At 39.0% G+C, this 20,148-nt stretch overlaps 2 protein-coding genes across 3 annotated transcripts; both read right to left on the bottom strand.

Moving 5' to 3' along the window:
• Positions 1-20: 20 nt before the first annotated feature.
• On the bottom strand, positions 21-9,019 carry zdhhc12b (zinc finger DHHC-type palmitoyltransferase 12b). Of its 2 annotated transcripts, none has more exons than XM_059358006.1 (5): positions 8,555-9,019; positions 7,455-7,594; positions 5,496-5,588; positions 2,486-2,655; positions 21-2,390 (listed from the first exon to the last, which is right to left on the bottom strand). In XM_059358006.1, the coding sequence occupies exons 1-5, from the start codon at positions 8,649-8,651 to the stop codon at positions 2,075-2,077; spliced, it is 816 nt and encodes a 271-aa protein (XP_059213989.1). In that variant the 5' UTR covers positions 8,652-9,019; the 3' UTR covers positions 21-2,074. The 2 variants fall into 2 exon arrangements, with proteins under 2 accessions (XP_059213989.1, XP_059213990.1); XM_059358007.1 differs by having other exon boundaries at positions 2,486-2,652.
• A 1,477-nt stretch (positions 9,020-10,496) lies between these two features.
• Positions 10,497-19,846, bottom strand: uap1l1 (UDP-N-acetylglucosamine pyrophosphorylase 1, like 1). The gene is made up of 9 exons (XM_059357309.1): positions 19,238-19,846; positions 17,328-17,532; positions 15,994-16,169; positions 15,154-15,326; positions 12,607-12,800; positions 11,765-11,902; positions 11,456-11,641; positions 10,961-11,027; positions 10,497-10,733 (listed from the first exon to the last, which is right to left on the bottom strand). The coding sequence occupies exons 1-9, from the start codon at positions 19,515-19,517 to the stop codon at positions 10,647-10,649; spliced, it is 1,506 nt and encodes a 501-aa protein (XP_059213292.1). The 5' UTR covers positions 19,518-19,846; the 3' UTR covers positions 10,497-10,646.
• Between the last annotated feature and the right edge of the window lie 302 nt (positions 19,847-20,148).

Raw genomic sequence — 20,148 nt, 5'->3', positions numbered from 1 at the left:
TTTTAATGACCAAGACAGCCTTAATTAAACATGTATTTATTGATGTGTCATTTTAAAAGTAGTAAAAAAAAAACATTGCATGACAGTATTGCATATAATTCAGAAGTACACAACATGAATTAAATGTTAATTCATATAAACCGGAGCTCTCACTGACAAAGATTCAGTCCTAATGGAGTCATCTGCATATCGTCCAACAGTTCTTCTGTACAGTAAATGAATCACCACAGTTATTGCTGTCTTACAGGGTTACTATTGCACAAGGACATGCTCACATGGAAATGCCAAACATTGTATTGCAGTCAAAGCACTCTACTAACTATTAACTACTGTTCCACAGTATTCTTCCAGTTACTCAATTAAAATATTCATACAAAAATCTAAAGACATTTTCTTGTTCAAAATAGTTTAAAAATTACATACAATATAAAACCGCTTGAAATGCTTTTCATTGATATTCAAAGTATCCTGTGCTTCACGACTGGATTAAATGCTTGAAGCAATGCAGCACAGTTTGGACTACCTTCATATTATTTTCTTGATTTCATTTGTCATTCCCTCACTCCAACCAATAGTTTTTTTAAAAGCAAGTGGAGTCTGTAAAATGTCTGTGCAAAATAAATATGACTCTGCAATAACCGCAATTTATCACATTAAACGAGAACAGAATTAAGCTTTCTACACTAAAAACAACAGATGTACCCTTTAATAAAATGTGTGCAATATTTGACATGTATTAAAAATGAACCTCATTAACAGTCCAAATGATTCAGTGGAGTAAGCTAGAAAAAGGGTCAAGTTGGGCCGTGAGTGTGTGAACAAAGACCAGGCTGTATGAATGGATTCAGAGCCATTCAGAGAGTAAAGGGCCTGTCTTGGGAAAATGGTACTTTATACTTCAATGGCTGTAAACACTTTTTAGAAAATGGACTGTTGTGCTGGTAAACTGTTGTCTACATTAGACAATATTAGTCTGTTGAGAGCCACTTGGGGTGAGGAGAAAGAAAGAGATGTGGACAGCAATAATGACCACTGAGAGGAGAGATGTTAAACAAGGCAAATGTGGGACAACAACACAAGTATCTATATAAAGGTAACTATATAAAAGGTGGTCAAGTGATCCCAATATCCAACAAGGTTGTTCTTGAGTCAAATCCCATTCAGTCTTTTAATGCTTGCCATCTGTTCCTCGATGTCTGATCTAGTGTCTGAGCATGGGGGCCAACCAGGAAGTGCCTTAAGCCTGCAATCCACCGGAAATTCCAGCAGGGGGCGCTAAGTTTGGCTGCAAAACAAATCTGCCCATTCATTTCAGTGCAAAATTTGAAAACTTCTCACTTGAATTATTACCTCAGAAAAATTTTCAGGACAACACTATGGTCTCAATCGCTAGTAAAAAATCTTCTTCGATACAATTTGATGTCAATAGTTCTAAAAATGGCCCCATTAAGAAGAAAATAGAGGATAAAGAATCATATGATTTGGGGCGGGGCTACCTTTGATTGACAGGTGGCTAACAAGGCGAGCCGTCATCAGGAGAATCAGAGCAATGCGTATCCACGGCAACGTGTCGATAAAGTTATATATAACGTTATATAGATAGAAAAGAGGACGTTTAGCGGTTTGGTCTCATAATTTTGACCCTTTCACTGTATTTTCACTTAATGACAGTTTATTTGAAACTTTTGTTCAGTAAAAATGTCTTGTTCAGTGTTTGGTTGGACTAACAGACACTCCAAGGAGTCGCTGTTCAGTTTTCTGAGGTCAGTAACATACATTTTGTTTTTGTTTTTTGCTAGCCAAAACTAACATCCCAGTTAATGCTCCAATTAATGCTAACATGAATTAGCAGCAGCTTCTCTCAGTCAGGTTGAGGTGTAGAGAGGCTGTAGTCAGTGATCAGATCCCTCTCCTCCTCCACAGTCCAGATATGGTCTGCTCCGCGTATCGGAAACAAGATGGCGACGCAAGATGGTGACGAGTGTAACGCTGAACTGGAGGCTTCCAACGGGCAGTCCACAAACCAATGGGTGACGTCACGCTGACTATGTCCATTATTTATATACAGTATGTCCTAGACTTGATCGCTTCCCTCCCTGAAGTAGACCTGCTCCCACACCACTGTGCCCCACATGCAGAAGAAACCCCACAGGTTGTGGAAGGTTCCACGGTCAAAGGGGTTTTCATCAGCACCGCAGTGTTTTAGGTAGGAGATGCGGTGGCGTGACATGAACTCCCAAGTGGTGGTGTTGAGAGAAACCAGGTAGAGGTGGGAGCCGAGCAGGAGCAGCACGATGACCGACAGCAGCGCCACCAGCACGGCCACAGCCAGCAGCATGCCGTTGGTACGCAGCCACAGCTGCCAGGTGGGTGCATAAGTGAAACCGGTCCTGATGAAACAAGCAAAGAGAGAATCAGTCTGTGGAGGGTGTGCAGAAGCAGCATAACCCTGCCAGCACAGATGATGAGGAAGTGATGTACTCACCAGGCGATGTGCAGCCCCCACAGCAGCACCAGCAGCTGCACCGCGAGGTACAGCACAAACCAGCGATGGTTCCTCTCCCCAACACAGTTCTCTATCCAGGGGCAGTGATGGTCGTACCGGCGGACACAGTGCTGACACGTCTGGCAGTGCTTTGATCTCATTGGCTGCTGCTTGTAATAAAGAACATTGTATTTAGAGCAGTGATTCCCAACAGAGGGGGCCCGACCCCCCTGGGGGGCGCCAAAGATCCACGGGGGGTCGCAAAGCCCTCTTGATTTTAAGGGGTGTAATAAATCGAATGCGTTAAATATAGATGAGTCAGCATTTAATTCATTAGTGGGACAAAAACAACTAAATAAGGGCTACATTAAACGTTTATTCATTTATTTAAATAAATAAATAGAAAAATCACTATAGAAAAGTTTAAAAATAAAGGCTATATCGCGAGAATAAGGACATGTGTAACATCCCTCCTGCAGTATACACAGGTAACCTCACCTAGCGGTAACCTCACCTAGCAGTAACCTCGCCTAGCGGTAACCTCACCTAGCGGTAACCTCGCCTAGCGGTAACCTCACCTAGCGGTAACCTCACCTAGAGGTAACCTCACCTAGTGGTAACCTCACCTAGCGGTAACCTCACCTAGCGGTAACCTCGCCTAGCGGTAACCTCACCTAGAGGTAACCTCACCTAGTGGTAACCTCACCTAGCGGTAACCTCACCTAGCGGTAACCTCGCCTAGCGGTAACCTCACCTAGAGGTAACCTCGCCTAGCGGTAACCTCGCCTAGCGGTAACCTCGCCTAGCGGTAACCTCACCTAGCGGTAACCTCACCTAGAGGTAACCTCACCTAGAGGTAACCTCACCTAACGGTAACCTCACCTAACAGTAACCTCACCTAGCGGTAACCTCACCTAGCGGTAACCTCACCTAACAGTAACCTCACCTAACAACAGAAACACAGAGCTAATGGAAAAATGGCGAAGCATCAGGGAGATGAAAATGCTGAATATCTCAAAAAGAAAAAGAGAGGGTACCATGAAAGTCACATTGAGTTCGGCTTCATAGAAGCAATGGACAATGCGGGGTCGCCAAAGTTTACAATGGTAAAAAATGTGGGTCCCTCAAGAAAAAGGTTGGGAACCACTGATTTAGAGGATGGTTAACGCTGGTTAATGGCCCTGGCCAGTGTTCCATAAAGTCATTGGTATGAAAATAAATAGTAGCAGTTTGCTCTTCAGCCTGGAAAACAAGTTGTAATGAGGTTGCTGAAACTGTAGACCTTCACTGAGCCACATGATGTACGGGACTGTGTTCTAGTGCTTTCTCCCTAGTACACTACTGAGCCATTAAAACCACATAGTAAGTGACAGAGACAGCAGACTAACTGTGTGTATGGCTCCATCATCAGAAAAACAAAATCAGGACTTCAGGAGGTTTATCTCTGTGTTACGAGAGATAAACAGCCGTATGGAAAATGAACAAGGAAATAAATAAGAGCTTTTCAGAAAGCACCTGGTATAATATGCTTACACTTAAGCTTAACATGTGTTGCCACTGTTGTATCTGGTGATTTTATTTTTGATTTTAAATATCAAAATAGGAACAACTACCTCTCTTATGAATGTATTGTGACGAGTGGTCCTTGAGTTAGGCTTGAGTGGTCCTTGAGTGGCTTCTCACGTTCTGTATTTTTAGATTGAAATAATAACCTACATGAAATAAATCTTACACAGCGTCAGAAAGAATTACATTTAAATTAGATAAAGTTGTGTTCTCAGGAGTATGTATTTTTAATTTGTCATAGAAAACTTCAAAAAACAAACAAGTACAGTCATACAATACATTCCTGTACACAGTGACCTGCCTGCTCAAGTAACTCCTGTGTGTGTATCACATGATGTTGTGTCATCACTAGAGGTAGTACAGGTGTGTAACATAACACAACCCCTCTGCTATTGTATACCACTAAGGGATCTTTGAAATACTCCAGTGTCACATTTCCGCCTTAGAGCTACACCAGCACCACAGAGAGAGACCGATGACCAACACCATGTCCACAGACAACCTGTCAACCAACCCCACCAATCAAAAAAGGTTTAACAAAAAAGTTAATCTGACAGAAATGTCAACACTTTGATCCTCTTTCTGCTTCGAGAATGTTGACATATTTTTTCTAGCTGTGTTAATTCTGTTTCCTGTTTACCATGTGTTATGAATGTCTGCTGAGATTGGATAACATCTTTTTGGATAAAATACACATATTTGTTAAAAAATATGGCCTGTTGTATGTAAAGTCAAACTTTAAACAACAACAGGAGAAAGATCCCTGTGTATACTGTGGAGTTATGTAAACCAGTGAGGACTCCAAACAACTGAAATGTCATAAGTATAATGTCATAAGTCTGTTCATGTTGTGAAGTGTAAAGTGTATGTGCTTATGTTGCCGAGGTTTTTTTCATTGTTTTTTCCTCCTTTCCTCTCCTCATGTTGTGCTGTATTTCTTTTCTTTCATCTCTGTCTCCCTGTCCTGTCCACCTCTGTCATATTGCATGTGTGTTTTATGTATACGTTTGGACGGGTTGATGGCTAATTTTGTTGTCCTAGTACTTGTTCCTCAGTGCAATGACAATAAAGGAAAATCTGAATCTAAAAGATTTACTTATGAGCGGACCTGAGACTAAGAATGTTATCTATCTATAGATGGTAAGGACATCAAGACGTGTCACCCTCTACTGCCAAAAAATAAATACAAATCAGAAACCAGTGATTGTTATAAGATTTGTTAACAGAAAACAAAAAAAGTGTTGTACTGAAGCAGGGGGAGAGCTCCATCACCTCACAAAGAAGAATGCTGACATTGAAAAACAAGCACAATATTTTTGGTATTGTGTCATATCTGAATTATAAATAAGATAGATAAATAAATGAAAATCTCATGAAAGTGTTGTCACCCTGAAAGAAAAGCCACATGAGCCCCTGGCAGCATGCTAACATAGTGGTAGGGTACCTGCAGCAGACAGTGGCCACAGCGGCGCTGTCTCAGGGATTTGGTGCTGGGGGGGATCATGTCCTGCTGCTCCTCAGTCACACCCAGAGAGAACTGGCAACACACAAGACACAGTGGTCAGGGACGCCACCGCACTGTTTCAGGTCAAGCATTCATCAGAACTAATTGTGTGTGCTCATTTTTCATTTACATCCCACACTCTACTTTAGATTGTGTTTCCGATGTAGACACTCCCTGGTCGTTGTCACATGTTCTTTATCAGTACTAAGTAGCCAAACATTACTGCACACTTTTTCTAGAAGATTTAAAGACTTACAAAAACCAAGACAAATAACAAAGCTGCAGCAGAATCTGCGTATCATTCGTTCTTTCCATTTTCAATTGGCAATCAAAAATCAAAAAATCAAAAATTGACTGGTTATTTTGTTTTTTATCATAACACAAAAAAAACACTTGTTTTTTCATATTTCAATATTAGGCTTGGATCAAAAATACGAAAATGGAAAAACGGGCACCAGGACTGAATTTGAATATCATGCAATTAATCTTCTTTTCATATTTATCTGGTATTTGGGCCTGGTTGTGTAACACTTTATTCTGAAAACTGAAAACCACATATCGACACAACAAATACATTTTCGGAGCGACGCAATCTAATTATTTCAGCGCAGAAAACGGAGGTGCTGATTGGCCGAAGAGGCGCTCTGTGTATCTGCGCTCGATTGGTCTGCCTCAACTACCCAGATGTTTGTCACAGAAAATTGAAATTGAATTTTGCAAAATGAATTTGAATTGTAAGAACTGAATGTTCAGTTCCAAACTAATAAATTAAATTTCAAATTAGAATTCAGATTCAGTTTTTCAATGCAATGATTCAAATTGAACAATACAAATTCAAATTATGTGATTCAAATTCAGTTTTTTAACGCAATTATTCAAGTTAAGCAATTCAAACACACTCGACTTTGTAGACACATCATTATCCCTAAACATGTGTCAGAGACACCATCAGCCTCTTTAAATAGCAACATCTTCTAAACTGCCTCAAACATGTCATGAAGCTCTCCTGGTCCAAGTCTAACCATCTCAGATGCTTTTCTCACTCCTGAAACCTACCATTTAGGCAAATATATGTGATTTGTCTGATTAACCCTTTGATGCACAACATGGGTCTAAGGTCTAAAGTGACCCGACTAAGTTTTTATATTCTATATGTTTGCAATAAATTAATTTCATCATTCAGTATTGCAGGTTTTCCTCAAATAACTTTTAAATAATGTTTTTGATCATCAAACATCCTAATTTTTTGTTTTCATTTCTCACTTTTTGAATACTCCCCTTTTTTTTTTTAAATAACTACGCTGCTAATGCACAAGGTCATTTTTGACCCATGTTGTGCATTAGAAGGTGTTTATATGTTGTGCATCAAAGGGTTAACAATTAACCAATCACCAATTTAAAACCTGACAAAGAAGACACAAATATTAACTATCCTATTTTGTTAAATTGGTGTTTTTCCAATGGAAATTATTATTTGGTCGCTCTAATAAGTCTCAAATGTTAAAATATGTGATTTTTCAATGCAATCTGGTGGTTCAAACAACTCTTTTAAAATTAAACCTTAAAAATAAGACAAACATAGTTACGGTACACAGATACTCAAATTGTTAATTTAGTGTGTCACTTTTTGTATCACTACACTTGTAATGCACAAGGTCATTTTTGACCCATGTGTGTAAACTTGATGTAATAATACAAAAACTATCTTCATAAAGCATGAAAGGAAAAATGGATATAATGATCTGTTGTAATAAAAAAAGTTATTCAAACACACAGCCAGCATGAAATAACATGGGAAATGAATGTGGGTCATTTTTGACCCATGTTGTGCATTAAAAGGTGTTTATATGTTGTGCATCCAAGGATTAAAGAGCGATACATATCAGAATCATCACTTACCTGTAAATCGCTATCATTGGACAAGATGAACCCTGGGTCCATGAGAGAAACAGCGAAATAGAGCAGCACCGACACCAGCACCAGCAGGACGAAGAGCACAGGCTGGACGAGCTGGCCTGTCTCCTCCTGCTGCCTCAGCTCTGAAGACACAAACACACTCAATGACATTTGTCATAATTCATGGTTATGAAGTAAACAGTGTCAATGTCAATTCTTCGTCATGTAACATCATCATATTTGTTTTTTTACCTGCATACTTAAAGAATTAGTTTGACATTCCAGATAGTATATCGTCACCCTGTTAAAATAATCGCCTAACTCATTTTTTCAAGTTTTTGCAAAAGTGTAACATATGACATTTATTAAACATTTCACTCAAAAAGGATGGCAATTTTTTGAACATGCCTTTGTGACTTAAGCAGGATATGGTAACACTTTATTTTGAAGGTGTCTACATAAGAGTCACACAAGCCTGTCAGAAACAGTTATTTGTTTTTATTTATTATTGATTTATTATTATTTTGTTACTTAAAAACAAATCTGAAAAATAATTTATTGTTAAACAGCACTATTAATGTCACAATTGTGATATATGTTGTGGAGATGTAAAGAAAAGGGCAAATTTGTGTTTCTGTAAGCAGAAAATGTGTCTAGTTTAATTATTTTAAAATAAGAAATATCATAAACATAAATACACATCACAGATCTTTGACATTTAGGGGTAGATTTTTTTTTAAAATCATCATAAATGTGTTCTATGTGGTCCACTTGGTCTGTGGTACATCCCCCATAATTTTCCTTTAAGGATTACTGGCGATTTTACTATAGGTGGCCGGCGTCATGAGGAGATGATTGTGGCAAAAAACAACAACAATTTTGACAAAAAATGACTTAGGCGATTATTTTAACAGTGTGACGAAATCATGGTTATGAAGTAAATAGTGTCAATGCCAATTAGTCGTAATGTGACATCATTATATTTGTTTTTTACCTGCATACTTAAAGAATTAGTCATTCCAGATAGTATATATATATATACAGTATGACTTTACGCCTACAGGTACACACCATGTAACCATGGTGACATCTGACAGCCTTACCTGTATCATGTAGGAAGAGTATTAACGTGACGACCCATGTCAGAATAACATGAGCTGTTCTTACCAGGAACCCTGAGCCAAAAACATTTTTAAACATGGTCCTAGCATGTTGGAGCGTCCATCTCTATTTTCAGATGGACATTGGTGTCCAGTCAGTGGGTAACGTCCCCAGCGTTAGTGTATGTCAAAATGACTTCCAACGTAAACAGAGAGGAATAACATGGATGAGACGGTTCCTGAAGAGCCACAGCGTCCTGATGGGAGCTAGCCTAGCTACGGTATGTCGCCTCCACAGTAACGGCTCGAGTCCAACAGGGTGCGCGTTCCTGCGGCGTTATGTTATTTATATCGCGTGACTGGATCTAAACACGGAATTAAATAGAGATAGAAAAATGGAATGCTTAAATTCAAGATTCGTTGTTATGCATTTTTGTTGTTGTTGCTGTCGCCCCTGCGCAGTTTCAGCTGTGATTGGCCAGCGTCGGTCACGAGACCGTCCAGGATGGAGTGGCAGGTGTTGTGGCGAGTTGTGCTTCCCCGCCGAGCTCTGCACGCACCTCGCGGGAGCGCGCACAACGTAAAGCGTAAACTACCCGACACTGTGATGACTTGGACGGTAAAGTCCGAATTATTCCCATTGAAATGAACAGTTAAAACTAATTCGAACCCCCCTTCTTGAAAACAACATTTAGACTGTTTTACCTGTGTTTTATTTTTGTCTATTTATTTTTGTATTTATTTTAATTTTATTTCAACTGCTCTGAATTTACAATATTGATGTTTTATTATAAGTTTTACTGTTGATTGATGTTCGCCTAGCATTCTTTATACACTTATGCAGGGTATGTAGTTTGAAAAACGTGCCAGAAATGTTCATTTTTGTAATTTTCAATAAAGCATTGAAAGAAAAAAGTCTGAATTAAAAGCGGACATTTATAGACCTCATCTTGCTTTATGCTTAAAGATGCGTTTCATTATTGTGGAAAAAGATTCATAGACCAAGTACAACTCAATGGATAAGACAGATGTTAGCAAGCCTTCCTTTAAAGAGAATAACCTACATATTAAAGGCTAAACAGCATGTATTTGAGGACATATGGAGCCTTTCATTAACTACATTAAAGACTTAGATTTAACGGATGACTAGTCTCTGTGGACAATGCAAATTCCGATCTTGTCAGATTCATATTGCTTTTCTATGTGTTTAAATTTACACCAATTACAAACGGTACTCAATTGTATAGATCACCATTTTCTTTAACAGGAGGAGCATACCTGTTCTTAGTGTTATGTTTAGTTCGTTTGTATTTTGTGCCTCTGTGTAACTGCAGTTATCTTAAAATATTCACTTACTCACTATCAGGCATATTTACTGTATCAGTTTTGAGAAATTCAGCCTCAAAGTTCCATTTTTGGAATTGAAAAAAAGCATTGGTCAAAGGTTGGTGGTTCGATCCCCGACCATGGCAGCCTACATGTCGAAGTATCCTTGAGCAAGATACTGAACCCAAATTGCTCCCGATGCTGCGTTCATCGGTGTGTGTGAATGAATTCCCAATGGTGGCAGGTGGCACCGTTTAGGATAGCCTCTGCCACCAGTATGAATGTGTGTATGAATGGGTGAATGAGCACAGTGTGTAGTGTAAAGCACTTTGGATAAAATATATAAGTGCACACCATTTGTATGTCGTCCACAGCTTTGAAGCTGAACTTTATTTGTGGAAGTTAACATTTGTCTCAAATATCCCTTCTTCCCAAAACAGTTGAAAATAAAGTGAATATATGGACTAAAAACAGGGAAAGGACACATGGTGAGATATTTACATTATAGTTTTGGTGAGACTGACTTAATGTAGAAAATGTTGTCTTATTTGATTTTTAGTGATCACATCACAAATTGTAGCTCTTCCTCAATTATTACGTGACACGCATGACAGTTTGATTTGATTTTTTTTTTTACATAAAAGTAAAACATTTTAACAGTTGTGCATTCTTGAGCTAAAGCTACAGAGTCACATCCATCTCCATCCTGTAGTTCACTGAACTGGAATCTGTGCTGCCGTCATACCAAACTCTTTTAACTGGAGAAATGTTACTCGGCTTGCAGCTTTTTGGCCCTTTCATTATCCAGAATGAGAGGAGTGGGCAGCGTCCTCCCTTTCAGCAGCTGCTCCAGGCCCTGGAAGAAGAAGTGAGATGATAAAACAGTTCAGATGACAGCAGTGTTTTTCATTGTCTGTGACTATTTCTTAAATGCAGAGACATTTCAAAACTATTATTTAATTCAAAGAGCAACCTGTAAGTGTTTGGTAGGTTTCACCAGTGCTGTATCACAACTTGGTTTCGCTAATCTCTATAAATTATATTATCTATAAACCTTTCTCCAATGTATGGATCTGTTCTCACCTCTCCAAAGTAGGAGACCAGTGGTGAAATCTCACATCGTGCTGGAGGATTGTCTCCTGCTGATACACTAGGGGGAAAAAACAAAAACATTTAGATTTCAAAGACAGATTAAAATGTTTATAAAAAAATGTTTTTAAAAATTTCGATGTATGATGATCAAAAACAAGTTGATTGAGGAAAACCTGGAATACTGAATGATGAAATTAATTTATTGCAAAGATATAGAAAATTAAAACTCAGTCAGGTCACTTTAGACCCATGTTGTGCATCAAAGGGTTAAAAACAAACAAACAAAAAACTAGGATGGGGACGTTTTAGAAAATACATAGAAGCTTAAATGTAATACTATAATTTGAATTAGGCATTCGGCGTGCCCTGCTAATGACAATGACAGTTTATATTCCATTTAAAAAGAGCAATTAGGTTTTTGTAAAAGGTAGCTTGGAAGCTAGAGAATGAACTGTTGCTGCTAGGTGTATAAAACAACTCTCTGACCTGGCTGGTGGAGGAATAGTATTCCCATGTTCATCCAACAGCGTTGCTCCTGCAGCGATGGCCCAGCGGCAGTGCTGAGCCAGCAAAGAGTTTCTGGCTGTGTTGGGGCTGTCTGTAGCTGCTCCCTCTGCATTCTTCAGAGGGGAAAACTCATCCTCCCTCACCACCATAAATGCCACAAAGTTCCTTCCAAAGAAAGATGGTACATATTTTACTTAGCTGTCAAGATACTGTGCTATGATTGGGATTTTATCAAGAGTAAATCAGCGTGTTAAGAGCTTAAGATACAGTATAATTAACTAACAATACCTTGAGAATGGGAAGACATCAAAAACAAACTTCTCCATCTTTATTCCATTGGGTTTGGTGGGTTTGACTTGATTGCCACATGTGTCCACAAAGGGCACTTTCTTTAATGCAACATGTTGTTTCAGTTGGCCACATTTCCTGTAAGGTGAAAAAAGATCGGAAATTAGAATCATTTTTACAGGATGTTACAGCATGCAAAGGATGATTATTTATAGGGTTTATTCTCTTGAGGCCATACATTTCCACAGCTGTTTCACAGACAAGTGACAAGTTCATGTTGTATTTTTTTTGTCATTTATGGAGGACGAAGTATTAATAAATAATAAATGGTTAAATCCTGAGCAAAAACATTTTAAGTTGCATTTTAACTTGTGAAAGTAACCTTGCTTCTTGAAATCTGGTTAGTGCTTCCTTTCTTTGGCTTCTCCGCTTTGCTGCCTGTCTTAAAGAATCTCAAAGTCTCAAAGGGGCTGCTAGTGGCTTTGCTCTTTGTACCATCATTCTTTCCTCTTTTCCTTGACCATGACGACTTTCTCGATTCCAGTTTGAAGGGTCTACTTTAACGAGGACAGTGACATTTATTAAAGGATTTAATAAACATAATAAGGTTTTATAGCAGCAGGGGGGGAATTAAAGTTTGCGTAAGATAAAAGTAAAACCCTGATTGTATGATCCTAATATTTGGCCACACCCTGTTGAACTTTACTAGTCAATATGTTGTCTATATGCTTCTTAACCTAGTCTGTAGTCACCTCAATCAGTCTTATGTCACTTCCTGTGACTCATATATTGTGTCGTCAGAGGGATCCTACCAACATATATGTGACAGTTAAAGCTCTTACTCTGCTACATCATGCAGGAAGGCCCTGGTAAAGAAGTGATTGCAGATGTTTCCAGCACTGTAGATCAAATCCCCTCCAGGTCCTCTGAGCTCAGCCGTCTCTGGTTTGATCTCGCTGTACTCCACCACCTGGGAGACGCCTTGCACCCTGCAGACCACGCCCACTGGCTCAGCAGGGTACGCCTTCTCCACCACCTGACACATGATAGAGATGAGTGGTCAGATGGAAACAGAAGACACAATTTGGACTTTCTGTCATCTCAGATTTTTTGAAATTTCATTCGACCCTTGTGAGAATTATTGTAAAATAAAGATTAACTTCTGGTCAGGCGGCTTAGGACCAGATTTGAGAAGAAAGGGGACACGCCGGACAAAAGCACCAAAATTTTTCCACATGCTCTCTATCACCAAAGGTTTCAACTTTTGGTAGGAGCCACTTCATCAAGATTGCAGATAGGAGACGGCAGCCATATAAGCCATAAATCTATGAGAACCAATATATCTTCCAAGCCACTTAGAAGGTCAATCTTGGTGTCAAAATATACATTTTCTGGGTCAAAGAATCATTTAAAGCTATTGAGAATATCACTGGATGACTCACTGTAAATAATTTGTTGATCAAGATCTGACATTAGATGAAAGCGTACCCTTGATTTTTTTGAGCAGTGTACGTGGCAGCTAATCCACACTCTCCCGTGAACATTGATTCCAAACAGTTTCAACTCAGGATTCCCTGCTGCAGCACTTGAAGCGAGTTGCCCAGTCTGAGTGAAAATGAATATATCTATTTGATCAAATAATCATCTAGTGATATTCTCAATAGCTTTAAATGATTCCTGGGCCCAGAAAATGTATATTTTGACACCAAGATTGACCTTCTAAGTGGCTTGGAAGATATAGCATTTCTCATAGACTTTATATGGCTGCCATCACCGCAATCTTGATGAAGTGGCTCCTACTAAAAATTGAAACCTATAATGACAGAGAGTATGTGGAAAAAATGTGGTGCTTTTGTCCGGCGTGTCCCCTTTATTTGGCTAAGCCGCCTGACTATTCTTTGAGAAGTTGGCAACAGGGAAACAAGGCAGACCAGAATCTTTCCCCAGCAATTCTTTCCAGGTTGTTCCGGAGTATTCTGAGGCGTTTCCAAACCAAATCTGCTTCTACCCTGGGGTCTCCAATCAGTTGCACATACCCAGGCAGCCTCCAGTCCAGGAGAGTCTACCATGTAATACCACCACACACACTGTGTTTTTTCTCCATATTTCTTTTGTTGACTGTTGTCTGTCTGTCTGTCTGTCTGTGGTATTGTTGTAATTTTATATATATTTTTTTTATTTGTTATTGTTGTATTTTTACGATCTTTACTGTGTTTTCCTCCCTAGCCCACCTCCCCTTCCCTCAAGTGGCCCTTGTCGCTTGTCAGGCCACCATTGTAAATAAGAATTTGTTCTTAATGATCTGCCTGGTTAAATAAAGGTGAATGAAATGAATGATGACTAATGAGTCATACATTGTGTGCTTCAGTGTTTCTCCTGCTCCTCATCTCTCTTCTCTGCTGAGTGCAGCATCCTGCTGCTGTCTGTGTTTAGTGTGTCCGTCTGAAGGACACTTACACACATACATGCACAACAAGATGAAAATTGTAGTCACACAATATCGGTTATGCTAAATGTGGGTGAATTCATTTGAAAAAACTGTTTAGTGAGGTGGGAAAACAGATATTACTCTCATGTTTGTGTATAGTACAGAGTCAGAACATGGTTGACTCAGCTTAGCGGAATGACTTGAAGCAGGGGAAACAGCTCGGCTGGCTTCATCCAAAGTTTAAAAAAAAAACCTACCAGCACCTCCAAAGCTTACCAATTTTAACTTTTAATGCACAGACATGTCACTTCATCTTGCTTCCTGTTGAAAGTAGGGTTGTCAAAAGTATCGATACTCAAAAAAGTATCGACCCTAAAACGTTGTATCCGGATACGATACTCATTTTCAAAAGTATTGACACACCCACCAGAGTGTCAGTATACATAAGCATAGAGTTAATAAGTTTACATAAATGTTGGTGACTGAAAAGTGTTATTTTCTCTCTTGATGTTCCAGAATGAAGCAGAGAAAAGTCGACGTATCAAGCTTGCCTAACATTGTTCACAGCATACAACCTCAAAATATTGTTGTAATTGTTATTATTTATTGTATTTATTTATTTTTTGCACTACCTCAGACCTGAAGCTTGTTATCATAGTTGCAGTTTCTTTTTGCACAACTGTTTTTTATTATAAATATTTAACCTGTGGTTCTGTTGATTTTTACATGTTGCATTTTTCTTGTTAATGAAAATATTTCTGTTAAATTTTGGGGTCTTTGTTTTTATCTTTGTGACATCGAAAATGGTATCGAGTATTGAATATTTTCCTGAGTATCGGTATCAAGTTGAAAATTTTAGTATCGTGACAACCCTAGTAGAAAGAGAGCAAATGGGCACACTTCAAAAATGTTAAAGCTGTTTCTAGAACTCTTACATATGTACTGTATAATTTTACTCTACCTTAGCTCCGCAGTCAGCCCCTTTGCTCACACAGAACCCGATAAACAAAGGGTCGGCCATTTTGACCAGGATGTTGTCTACACAGTAGACATGCAGGTACTCCACTCCCCTCTTCTTCATGTCCTCCAGCACCTTGTTGTCCACCAACGCCTGGTACAGACCACCATTCCCATCTGACAGAGTGGAGAGGTTTTCAACATAGCGTATCATCTTAAACCTCTGAAGTCCAGGAGACTTTGGTTCAAATTTGTCCTATGCATTCCTTTCTGTCTCTGTTTAGCATCTTTCAGTCTGTCCTCACATCACATGCATGGCTCCTTTTTCTCCACACAAACTTGGCTATCAGTCATATTTTTCATTTTATTTGAATTAACAAAGTATAAAGCTGCCAGGAACCGGAAATACAAACAAAAGACACAGGTTTCTATGGAAATATACCTTCTTTTTTTTTTTTTTTACCATTTATACACACAAAAAAACAATAATACAAAATAATAATATAACTATATAAAATAATAAAACTACAAAGCAGTCTATTTGCATTTAAATTAAAAATAGTAATAGTTTCATTGTAGAAAGAAAATTCACATTTTAAAAATGGTCTAGAAACATAAATGTGACACTGTGAAAGCTCCTATGATCACACTTTCAACTGGCTTTCTCAGCTTGTCTACATAGCATATATAAATTAAGTTATTACTGTAAATAAAACATGTGCATTTTCAATAAATAGATGGACTCCAGAGGGTTAAACTATCCAAAACAAACATCAGTGGCAATAGCTGAAAGCACAGTGATTTCACTGTTATTTGTGTCTGTATGTTGTGTAGCAGCACCTACCTGGGGCCATGGCTATCTTCCCTTTCTCCTGTAGTATGATCTTTCCATCAAAGGTCACTGCTGGGATCATCCTTTGCTCAAACATTACAATATTTGATGAGTCCAGACCAAAGTAGTTGTTCTCCTTAAAGTACTTCTCAGTGGGAGCCAAAGTGAACTCACTGGTCATGATGTACCTGAAGGGGAGCAACAGTACACACAGCAGCTTTACATTTTAATGCTAGATTACTTGTTATAGTACTTGCTATAATAGTGGTCATAAGCTTAATCATACAGCCAGCAGTTATGTTTTTACAACTTAACATCATTAAGGTGGCTATAATCAATATGTTTTAAATCAACAACAAATCACATGACTACTAGTAAGTAAAAGTTGTATTTGTCATAACAAATAATTATCACCAAGTCTACACTTTTTGTTTAACACCACAGAGGTTTTAGGCATCAGCTATTGTTTGGAGTTGAAAATGCACTAATGTTGTCTCACTACTATCATCAACTTTGTTAGCAGCAGCCACAGGCAGCTGATTTCAGCAAAAAATGCACTAAAAACACACTGTAGGCTTCCTGTCCAGCAATCACACAGTAAGCGACTAGCTGGAGAGCATACAGCAAGGTTGTGATAGGATTTATCATTAGTTTTAATTTCGTTGTGAATGTTTGTTTTCAAATATAGTTAGTTTTAAGAGTGAGTTTGCTAGTTTTAGTTTAGTTTTTATTAGTTTTAGTTTTTTTGTAATGTGTTGGGTGCCAGATTCAAAGGATCATAATAATTTTGCCTTTATTTCCTTTGGCTTATCCATCTCAGCCCCAATAAGGTTATCAACTCTTACAGTTCCAGGTGTTTTGAATCTTGGTTGAGTGTAGACATCCCAGTCTCAATAAACATATTTACCATGTGTTCCTGAATGTTCACTAACAGAATCCTCTTTTTCACTTTAATTTTAGTTAGTTTTGTAACCTCACAATACAATTTCAGTTAGTTATCGGGTTTTTTTAAACTCTTGTTTTTTATTTTATTTCAGTTAACTAAAATGTTTTTTCAATTCTAGTTTTTGTTATTTCGTTAGTTTTCGTTAACTATAATAACCTTGGCATACAGCATTAGCAAGTGGTAGAGAGCTTAATCTTTTTCTTTTTTTTAAACCTTTTTAAGAGTGAGGAGTGAATATTGGACATATGCTGTAACTGTAATACCCAATACAAGCTTTCACAGAAACAGGTCATCAAATGAACACTAGAGTAGTTTTGTGTCTGCTGGGTGTGTAAATAAGTAACTGCATAAGCCGACACATGATCAGAGTAGTGGAGGAGGATCCATCATATAATCTTACCACATAACGGTGCATTTAGAGCCATACTTTCTTTCAGCCAGCTCCTGGATTTTGTGAATGCGCTCTGCTTGGATATGATAGAAGGTTTTGCTGCTTGGTAGCCCAACGTTATACATCCCTTTGGGATACTGAACACCAAGACGGGTTCCCTGACCGCCAGCCAAGAGCAGGACTCCCACTCGATTCTCTGAGATTTGCAGCAGCCCTGTCATAAGAGAGTGGTGACATGAACAGCAAGACCTTTACACTTTACAACTGGCATACAAAGCACACTTCCCCTTTTGTCATAGTGCACAAGTTAAAACTGTGATAAAACTTAGCAGCTGATATTTTACTTCTATCTCGTAACTGCTTTCATAATGCTGTGGTGGAGCTTTTCAGTAGTATATGGAGATTAACCATAATTTTGTTCAGTGATAAATATATATACACATATATACAACAATGAGCCATAACATTCTAACCACAGAGGAACTGAAATATTTTACCTAAGAAAAAGTACCAGTACCACCAAACAAACAAACAAAAATCTCTTAGTAGGATTTGAAGTGAAGCACTGAAACTTCTGAGGTATTCATACTTAATATCAGCCAAATGTACTTTAAGAATCAGAAAAAAAAAAATATTGTGCTTCAGAAAACAAAGACCCTGAGACTTATTCTTATTTCCAAACTCAGGTGGCAGGGAGCTGGAGCCGACCCCAGCTGACACTGGGTGAGATGACTATCACAGGGCTCATCACGCTCTCATTCACTCCTACGGGCAATTTACAGTCACCAATTAAGCTTAAGCTGCATGTTTTTGGACTGTGGGAGGAAGCTGGAGGACCTGGAGAGAACATGCAGACTCCACACAGAAGAACCACAAACCACTACAGCCCCATGTTACATTATTAATGTTAGACTGTAAATACTGTTGTAGCTGCTCATGGTGGTGTTAGTTCATGTTCTAAACACACAAAAATTTTTTTTAATAATATTCAGTAATTCAAATAAAACCAGATGGAAAGTTAGAATTGAAATGTCTTTTTGGTGGAAATACTGGAACACCTGAAACCTCAGAAGAGGCCCAATCGAGAAAAACAAACTTGTTTTAACCCTAATGCACTCCTCAAATTTACTACCCCCTCGTGGCCATGCACACTAAAACTGCAATAAAATCACCATACATCAATATTTTTTTCACAACAACTTCAGACTCGTTGAAAACTACCAAACATTAAATAATTTTCAGAATGTTAACCCCCCCCCCCCCCAAAAAAAATGTCTCCCAAAAAACACAAAGGATGATTTTTTTCTCTCCATTTTTTGTGTTTTTTGTGGAAGAAATTATTGAGACATCTTTTCACAACCACAAATTTAAAAATGATGCCTCCCTTCTTCAGCTTTGATTTTAATGCACAGACATGTCACTTCATCTTGCTTAGATGAGAGAGAGAATGGGCACACTTCAAAAATGTTAAAGCTATTTCTTCAACTCTTTCATATACTGTATAATTTTACTCTACAGACACACAGAGCGCCTATTCGACCAATCAGCACATCCGTTTTCTGCGCTCGATTGCTCTGCCTCAACTACCCGGATGTTTGTTGAATTGTATTTTGAGAACTGAATTTGAATTGTGAGAACTGAATGTTCAGTACCAAACTAATAAATTCAATATAAAATTACAATTCAGATTCAGTTTTTCAATGCAATGATTCAAATTGAAATATACAAATGCAAATTATGTGATTCAAATTCAGTTTCTTAATGCCATTATACAAGTTAAGCAATTCAAATTCAGTTTTTGGTGGCACATATTTCAGCCCATACATCTACCTCTGACAAAAACAAACACTAACTCCGTGTTGTGGTTCAGTAAGCTGACTGACACCAAGTACTAAACAGTTCCTTGTTACAACATTCACCTTCATTCTCCCACTGTGCAACAGAGGCTTTGTCGCTCGTCCTCACGCTGCCGATGGACTCCGGGGCCACTGGCTCTATGCAGTGGTCCAGGCTGGCAGCCGGGCAGGCTGCAGCCCTGGCGGCTCCTTCACAGTGCTCCTTCAGTCCCTGTAGATCCAGCTGAGACAACTCCTGGAGGAGGCGCTCCCTCTCCGCCTCACTCAGCTCCGGCCAGAACTGCAGGACGTGAGACTGTCCTGCGCTCTCTAAACTCTGCTTCACTTGCTCCAAGGACAGCATTTTGTGTCTCGGTAAGAAAACACACCGTGGAGGAGATAACTGAAATACTCAGACATCAACTTCCTTCCCGGAGCAGGATATAGGAGCTGCAGGAGTGAGGTAGTTGGCAGCTCTCGGAGCCAAACCAGGATCCAGTGGTAGGAGACTCATATAACAGGCTCCACTCACCGGGACTCATAAAGGCGTCTTTATGTGCCTCAGGTTTACATGTTTAAACTGGCTTCTCAGACGACTTCCTCTCAGTCAGCAGCGAGCCACGAGACAAGGAAAAGCTGTGCTTACTCAGCGTCCCATCAGCTGACCGTTAACTCCTCACCTCCCGTGGTGGTTCAGTTAGCGGTGCTGCTAAGGGACCGTCTCCAAATTACACACTTCCATTTGTTGTGTGCAGGGCTGGCTCTGGGCATAGGCGACATAGGCAGTCGCCTAGAGCGCCATCTGCTGGAGGGGCGCTGCCACTTACCCTCGAGGGAGGAAAAAAAAACAATAATAATTTTCGATGCCCATTGTCGCCCTCCCTTCGTGTTCTGTCTTGAAAATAATAAATATTAACAAAATAAAGAAACAGATAAACAATGACATTTAGTCACTTGTGGTGCTGAGGCATGTGACATGTGGTCATTGCCTTGCC

The sequence above is a fragment of the Centropristis striata genome, chromosome 19 (assembly GCF_030273125.1).
Source record: "Centropristis striata isolate RG_2023a ecotype Rhode Island chromosome 19, C.striata_1.0, whole genome shotgun sequence".
Classification (NCBI taxonomy): Eukaryota; Metazoa; Chordata; class Actinopteri; order Perciformes; family Serranidae; genus Centropristis; species Centropristis striata.
Note: the sequence above shows the minus strand (reverse complement) of the source record. Positions and strands in the feature narration are given on the sequence as shown.

Coding starts and splice junctions, on each gene's coding strand:
- zdhhc12b (XM_059358006.1), bottom strand. CDS start 8,651: ATGTTTAAAAATGTTTTTGGCTCAGGGTTCCTGGTAAGAACAGCTCAT. Junction 7,595..8,554: donor ACTCTTCCTACATGATACAG/GTAAGGCTGTCA, acceptor TTGTGTCTTCAG/AGCTGAGGCAGCAGGAGGAG. Junction 2,656..5,495: donor GTGGCCACTGTCTGCTGCAG/GTACCCTACCAC, acceptor CTTTATTACAAG/CAGCAGCCAATGAGATCAAA.
- uap1l1 (XM_059357309.1), bottom strand. CDS start 19,517: ATGCTGTCCTTGGAGCAAGTGAAGCAGAGTTTAGAGAGCGCAGGACAG. Junction 16,170..17,327: donor TCTAAATGCACCGTTATGTG/GTAAGATTATAT, acceptor GCTCCCCTTCAG/GTACATCATGACCAGTGAGT. Junction 11,642..11,764: donor GATGTCTTCCCATTCTCAAG/GTATTGTTAGTT, acceptor TTTCTTTGGAAG/GAACTTTGTGGCATTTATGG.